Source organism: Cottoperca gobio, chromosome 16, assembly GCF_900634415.1.
Source record: "Cottoperca gobio chromosome 16, fCotGob3.1, whole genome shotgun sequence".
Classification (NCBI taxonomy): Eukaryota; Metazoa; Chordata; class Actinopteri; order Perciformes; family Bovichtidae; genus Cottoperca; species Cottoperca gobio.
The window spans coordinates 14,169,428-14,177,022 of NC_041370.1; the positions used below are offsets into that span (position 1 = coordinate 14,169,428).

At 39.4% G+C, this 7,595-nt stretch overlaps 1 protein-coding gene across 1 annotated transcript; it reads left to right on the forward strand.

Annotated features, from left to right (window-relative positions):
• The first annotated feature begins 869 nt into the window (after window positions 1–869).
• rcc1 (regulator of chromosome condensation 1) lies at window positions 870–7,304 on the forward strand. Its single transcript, XM_029452636.1, has 10 exons — window positions 870–989; window positions 2,380–2,476; window positions 2,789–2,976; window positions 3,097–3,276; window positions 4,701–4,797; window positions 4,902–5,024; window positions 5,180–5,317; window positions 5,508–5,627; window positions 5,974–6,126; window positions 6,559–7,304. Exons 2-10 carry the CDS (start codon window positions 2,398–2,400, stop codon window positions 6,732–6,734), a joined length of 1,254 nt encoding a protein of 417 aa, XP_029308496.1. The 5' UTR covers window positions 870–989; window positions 2,380–2,397; the 3' UTR covers window positions 6,735–7,304.
• The last annotated feature ends 291 nt before the right edge of the window (window positions 7,305–7,595 follow it).

The following is a 7,595-nucleotide window of genomic DNA, read 5'->3' on the forward strand; positions in this document are numbered from 1 at the left end:
TCTAAATGAACATCTTTAAGGTTTAAAGCTTTACATTTTGTAAACGGTAAAGGCATAATCTCTTCGGTGATCTCATATGATGAGGTAATGCTGTAAGGTGTCCTCACATTGCATTGTTGCAACAGCAGAATAAAGGCCAGAATAAAACATTAGGACATAATATATTTACAGATTGCAAAAAAAACACTAGAATGTAGATTAAATGAATAATGATGAAAGCCAGCATCCTCCGATTACTATACAATATAGAGGGCACATACTGGGTGATCAAGCAAAAAAAGAAAAACCCAAGCATATGAAAATATTTGGGACAAATCCACAGAATATACAGATCAATCTGGGAGTAATATCAGCATTTTATCCAGTGCTTTAAATTATGGGGCGACCCTTTACATCTGGATCACAGATTTGCAGTGTTGGAATGTAACTAAATTCTCTCCTTAAGTGGAATACTTTATTTGAGTGTTTCTATGTTCTGGTACTTCTACTTCACTTCATTGATGTGACAGCTATAGTAACTAATTACTTTGCAGATTAATATTTTTGAGCTTTTGAAATACAATACATTGTTATAGTTTATAATGATAAGTATAGATAATAAAGGTATACATTTTTTAGGTATGCATTATGGATTACACTACCTAACAATATAGATGCGTAGTAGTTCAAATAAAATGCAACATTAGCATGCGACTTAGACTTACATGCTAAAATTATATTTATGATTCAACACTCACATGAGACATTCTGCTGCATAATCAGTACTTTTTTTTTACATTGCTTGTTGATAATACTTAATTGATTTTACTTACTACATTTTGAATGCAGGTTTTTATTTGGACTATTTTCTTCCACCACTGCATATTTCAGTGCTGCTGTCTCTTTAAGGAGGCAGGGGTTCCAGAACGTGACGTCGTGCGTGTTTCAAGACCGGGAACTGGCGGCGGACGTTCACTTCTAGGCAAACTTCAAACTACTACATATAACAGGTTAGTACATTTAACAGCTCCTAAACGGTCCCACTGGAAAATACAAGTAATACTAAACGCCACTTAAGCAATCTGCATGCAGTTCAGTCAATACATTATGGTATTGTAATTCATTCATTCCCGAATGTCATGCTAACGCAGCTAGCTGGTTAGCGCCGGCTAGCAAACGTTAGCGTAACGTAAGCGTTAGCGAGCGTCATTTAGCTATACTTCAATGCCAACTAACATTAAAAACATGACTCTTGCGTCCTACGTTCTTAATATATAATTAGCCGACTGCGTCACATTTATTTAAAGTTACAATAAACAAGAGAACTGAAGCTCAACCATGTACAGCTCGGTAACCTAGCTCTCTGAATGTTAGCGAGGACACATGGGTACATTTACTGCCAATCTTAGATCACGCTGCTTATTTTAAACTGCTAAATGTTCAAGCGCTGGCAGGCCAGCACTATGTAGACATGTCCTTATGAAAAGTTGGTGTCAATCATAGCCTATTGGGTGTCACTGAGAGCTGAGCGTGACTCGAGTTTAAAATGTAGCAGTTATTTGTGGACTTTCATTTCACAACAGCATGGGAGCGGGGGAAGCACAACTGTATGTGGGGAGAAAGACCCTGACACTGTGCCAGTCATTGAAATGACTTTCTGACAGCTGTTGAACCCCAACAGTTGTCAGAGAGTTGGTTAATGTTACGACCAAAATAAGGACTGACTGGTTGTGTCTGTCAGTTAACTGCGTTTGCCATTAGGCTTGCAAATTTATGGAAATGAAAATATTTCTTACAATGGATATACCTTAATCTCAAATCCAGATCCAATGGTGTTCAGACCTGCAGTAGAGAGACTATGGTGGACGCTGTGATGTCATCCCTGTGTTCATAAACCACTCTCTAATTTGCAGTATGGGGAGAATAATGCTGGAATGTGACTTTTCTTTCATATATCAAGTACCAGGCATTACCAGTAGATGCTCAAATGTGCTAAAGAGGCATTTATGAATTTGCAAGTATATCACAAATTGAAATGCATGGATTGGTGCATTACTTAAACTCAGTCCCCACCTGCAACTAACATAGTATTTACTTTACTTTCTTGTTTTGTCCAACCAATAGTCCAAAACCCAAGGACATTTCATTCACAGGGATTTATAAAAAAAGTTAAAGGGGAAATTAGGTCATTTTCACATGAGAAGATAAAACCAGCTAAAAGCATTTTTGTTCAATACATTATTGTTACCTATTACTTTTCTCTTTGTAGTTTGCTCTAAAAGCTCTTAATTCACAGTGGTAATTGTAAGTAAGCTGCCACGAAACCTACATGTACCATTTTTTTCTGAGCTTTGATGCTGCATTTGTAATAAATCTCCTCTTGTGTTTCTCCCATCCCAGTCATTAAGTGTTGCTGTCATGCCTGCTAAAAAGACTGCACCCAAGAGGAAGTCTGAGCCTATTGTGGAGGATGATAAAGGCCCCAAGAAAGTGAAGGGTAAATCACTGGCCTTTTCAAAAAAGGGTCAAGAAAGGCAACCAGAGTAGATTAAACAATGAGACTTAAAGCATACACCATTATAGATGTATTTCTAACTTGAAGAACCAAATCAAATTGCTGTTAAAATAACAATACACACACCCATTTTATGGGAGGAAAGCATGTCACACCACCACAGTTTTAGTCTCCTCAAGTCCCATGCATGTAGACACTTTTCTTATGCCATATTTAAGTTTGGTCTTGTAAAACTAATGACATCTTAATCAAATGAAACAACTGGAATACAATTGTGTGTGTTGTTTTTAACAGTTTGCCACAGAAGTCATGGCAAGGAGGGGGGTCAAGTTCTTGTTCTGGGCCAGGGAGATGTTGGACAGTTGGGTCTCGGCCAGAACACCATTGAGAGGAAGAAGCCGGCCCTTGTGTCTCTGCCGGAGGAAATTGTGCAAGTGATAGCCGGAGGCATGCACACTGTGTGCCTCAGCATCACTGGCCATGTAAGAAAGCATCTGTCTTATTTATTTTCAATTTAAAATTGTATGGCTATGACTCCCTGCAAATATTTTCACAAAGGGTCTTAAGTTTCCCAGATAAATTCATGTATTTTTATTTTGTAGGTCTACACTTTTGGCTGTAATGACGAAGGTGCCCTTGGTCGGGACACAACAGAGGAGGGGTCTGAGATGGTTCCTGAAAAGGTGACATTGGAGGAGAAGGTGGTCCAGGTGTCGGCAGGGGACAGCCACACAGCTGCACTCACAGAGGATGGAACGGTGTACATGTGGGGCTCCTTCAGGGTTAGTTTTTTTTCAGCCACCTAGGACTGTGCTCAGAAGTGTGTGTGTGTTGTGTGCGTCGAGAGATTTTCCCTACATCTAGTCAACTTGAGGTTTTTGTTACCTTTTTAATCCTCTCCAACCACAAAGCTTATGAGCAGCAGTAGAAATGCACACAAACGTTCTGTATTGCAGTTTCCAGGTCGCAGATAATACACTGACAAATGACAAGACAGTTAAAAACCTAAAACAATCTATTATCCATACAGTACATATTGTCCTCCAAATGAATGCTTTTGGTTATTTTTACTTATTTGTTGCATCTGTGGCATTGGCAGTCTCATTTTCTTTATCATTTGAGTTGGATTCTCCATGAAACATAAGGTAATAGCTTAAGCTTGACTGGAACTCGAGCAAATGACACAGAATATCCTGCTGACTATTAGATTAAAACACTTCAAACCCATTAGCACAGAGTTTGAGTCTGTTTCTTACTTGGCTGAGCTTTTAGGTCATTAACCACTTTACATGTCATCCAGTTAAACTGAGATGCTGCTCTGCTGCTGTAACAACAAATGAACTCTTGTCGGGTTAAGACTCCCTACAGCTGATATATATATATATATATATATATATATATATATATTCCAGCATAAAGAGCAAACCAGATTCTTCTTGTCTACTAAACATCCTCATCTGTTTCCTTTCTTAACCCTGCAAGCCTATTTATCCCCAATGCTGTCTCTTTCCTCAGACATCTCTAATTGCCTCATTAGAGATGTTCTTCCCATACTCTGAGCTTTTACATTTTTTCCCATGTCCATCTTTCAGATTTCTGTAATCTTTGCTTCTTGATGCTACATGACCATCTCTCTGACCCTTGTGGCATGTTTTATGCTTGAGGACAAAAAAGGCTTCACGTTAACTCTTCAAGAGAAAAGTAAAGCCATTCAATCGTAGTTTGATGATCATTCGTTGTGCTTTTCTTCATTGTTTTCCTCTCTCAGCACTTAATAACACTGCTCCTGCTCGGTTACTTGTGTGTTTTTCATTATTAATACTCAGTGGTACACTGGCAATTACATCTCTATTGTCTCTGCCTGTCTTCTGCATTCCCACTTGATTTTTGACATTGCTGAAATGAACTGTGTGAAACACTCTGTGACCTCTGTTTTTATTGTTATCACAGATCTGATTTATGTTTTGAATGTTTCTTATGTGTGCATTGTACATCCCATCAACTAATTTCCATACAGAAGAAATGTGGCAAGTCAAATGTCTCCTAATTGCATCGCCTGTATTACTGAACGCTGTAATATCTCCATGTCTTTCATACTGCCTGCCCCAGGTCTATTGTCAAAGCAGCTTTACTTTTCATAACCCCAAATCTGAGCATTGTGTATCTCTGGGTTTAACTATTCATATACTGGACCCTTTTTTCCCAGGATAACAATGGTGTAATAGGGCTTCTGGAGCCCATGAAAACTTGCACCGTTCCAGTCAAAGTCCCCATGAAAGAACCTGTTGTGAAAATTGCGTCAGGTAAGAAACAGTCCTCTTTACTTTGCTACGTTTTGTTTGTTAGAGGTTAATATGCAGCATGCATTGTTTCTGTTTAATTTTCATTACTCTGTGCTTTGCAATAGGTAACGACCACCTGGCACTGGTTACACTGGAGGGAAATCTTTACACATCAGGCACTGCAGAGCAGGGGCAGCTGGGGAGAGTGCCTGAGCATTTTTCAAACAGAGGAGGCAGGAAAGGCCTCGGTGAGTAAAACAAACTCATGAAGGAACAAAAGTGAAGAAGATTGTACATGTACATTAACCTCTGATTGGAGATTGCATTAACAATGGATGTTTTCATGTCTTGTGTGTAATGTATGTTGCTGTGGCGTTCTGGCTGACTGTGTGTCCTGTTTCAGGCCGGTTGCTTGTACCACAGATGGTAAAAGTGAAAGGGAAAGTTCGCTTCACGGATGCCTTCTGTGGGGCGTACCTCACCTTTGCTGTGTCAAAAGAGGGTGTTTATGGATTTGGTCTCTCCAACTATCACCAGCTGGGTTAGTATGGTCATCAGTCCTTGGATAATGTCAATTGATCATATTTGTGTGATAACTTAAACTGCAGTGGTGTCAGACACTGCTCACATTCTGCTCCAAAGTAAATGGACTGCTTAGTAATTTGCGAAGTAATTACTATCGGACATATTGAAGTTGTTTTGTGTTCTTATACCTTATTTTTGTTGTTCAGGCACTGAAAACACCGAGCTGTGTTTTGTACCAGTAAAACTGACATGCTTCAAAAACTCTACCACCTCCTGGGTGGACTTCTCTGGAGGACAACATCACACACTCTGCCTTGATGCTGAAGGTAAGCGGCAACTAACTGTAGTGAAACTGTTCTGAAGTACATATTGACAGTGATTACTTGTTTTTTGTAAATTACAATATAACACAAACCATGGCTACAGATATAACCGGATGTCAAGAAGGGAGGACCAAAAAATAAATATTTGTATTTTTTTGTTATTATATAAATGGCACAAAGAAAACAAATCTGTTTCAATTTTCTTCTAAAAGCCTCTGGCAAATCAGTCTTTTGGTAATTTGGTTGGAAAGCTGTTTCACAAGTAAGAGACCCAAGGACCCAGGTTGTTTAATTTGAAGTACTTTGACAAACAAATAGTAAATGAATCCCTTTTCTCGTCATCTTTTAGGACAGGTATATAGCCTGGGCAGAGCAGAGTATGGTCGTCTTGGTCTGGGCGAAGGGGCAGAGGAAAAGAGTGAGCCCACGCCTGTGATGGGGATGGAGCCGGCCAGTAGGTTGACATGTGGGGCGTCTGTCAGCTACGCCGTCACCAGAGAAGGTGAGAAACGAAGCGTATGCAGCAGAGGATTGATGAGTCTTCTGAGTCTGTTTCATTAGAGGGCTTTATATTTCTTGCTTTTAAGGCAATGAACTGCAATAAATCCTCATACTTTAACGATGACACACACCCATCCACCTTCACCTGCTCCCTAACAAGTTTTATGACCGTAAAAAGTAGCTTGCTTATTCTACCTTTGGTATTTACAGCGGATCATCATTATTAACTCAAATGCTTGAGGCTTTTGTCTGCAAAATACAAACAGCTCATTTTAATTGTAGTTAGATGTAAAATAAATAAAAGTTCTCGCCCGCTAGTTGATATGAATTCTGTTATTATTGTTTCACACTACCAAATGAGTCTAATGTTGGCAATGTGCTAAAATGGTTAAAAAGGCTTGCTACTCACTTACTGTTGGCTGTGCTTACTCAGGATCTGTGTACTCCTGGGGCATGGGCACCAACCTGCAGCTCGGCACAGGAGAGGAGGAGGATGAGTGGAGCCCCGTAAAGATGACAGGCAAGCAGCTGGAGAACCGCACAGTACTCTCGGTCTCCAGTGGAGGGCAGCACACAGTCCTTTTGGTCAAAGACAAGCAGGAGAGCTGATGTCCATCTCAGACGGGGATCTTGTGATCTGTTTCGAGGTGGGGCTTTTTTCACGCTGCCTAAATCTGGGGAGGTGGTTGATCTATATGTGACTTCCTGTGCTGAGCCGAGGGAATGTGAGAGGTCCGGGCCCTTTTTATGAGAACGCTTCTCTTCCTGGTGTGGGGAAAATGTTCATGGATGTTCGGTAGATCATGACAAATGAGAGACTATTTTTTTTAATGTTCCCTTAAAAAGTCATTAGTATGACTGTAAGATGGTGTATGTGCTGTTTGTGAATGTGACTGTTTGCATGTACATAAAGTAAACGAGTGCAAGCTTTTTAATGACTTCCCCAAACAATAGTCTTTTTTTAATATTCTTTTCTTTTCTTTAAAGCAATAATTTCACTGATCTTGGTTCGGACAGGACATTTCTACTCAATGAGTTTAATATGCGAGACTACTGTTCATTTTACTGAGGGCACACACAATTGTTGTGACTATTTGGACATTTGGTAACACATACTGTATACTGCATTTGTTTTGTTGGCTGTCTGAAAATAAAGATGCAATTAAGTTTTTAAGCCTTTTCTTATCCGATTCATTCATCAAATATTTTTGCAACTATTTTGACTTATTGAGTTATTTTCCATGCAAACATGTTCCAAACGTGCAGCTCTGAGCTGAGATATAAGCATTCGCTGCTTTTCTTTGTATTATGAGTAAACTGAACATCTTTGGTATAGACGGGTCCGACAAAACAAGCTATTTAAAAATGTCACACTTAACGGCTGTTTGACATAGACTAAAAAATAAATGTATCCATCAACAAAATAATTGGCAGTTTTATGGCGATAATGCAAATGTGTTGTTGCTTCCC

Coding starts and splice junctions, on each gene's coding strand:
- rcc1 (XM_029452636.1), top strand. CDS start 2,398: ATGCCTGCTAAAAAGACTGCACCCAAGAGGAAGTCTGAGCCTATTGTG. Junction 2,477..2,788: donor AGGCCCCAAGAAAGTGAAGG/GTAAATCACTGG, acceptor TGTTTTTAACAG/TTTGCCACAGAAGTCATGGC. Junction 4,798..4,901: donor TGTTGTGAAAATTGCGTCAG/GTAAGAAACAGT, acceptor GCTTTGCAATAG/GTAACGACCACCTGGCACTG.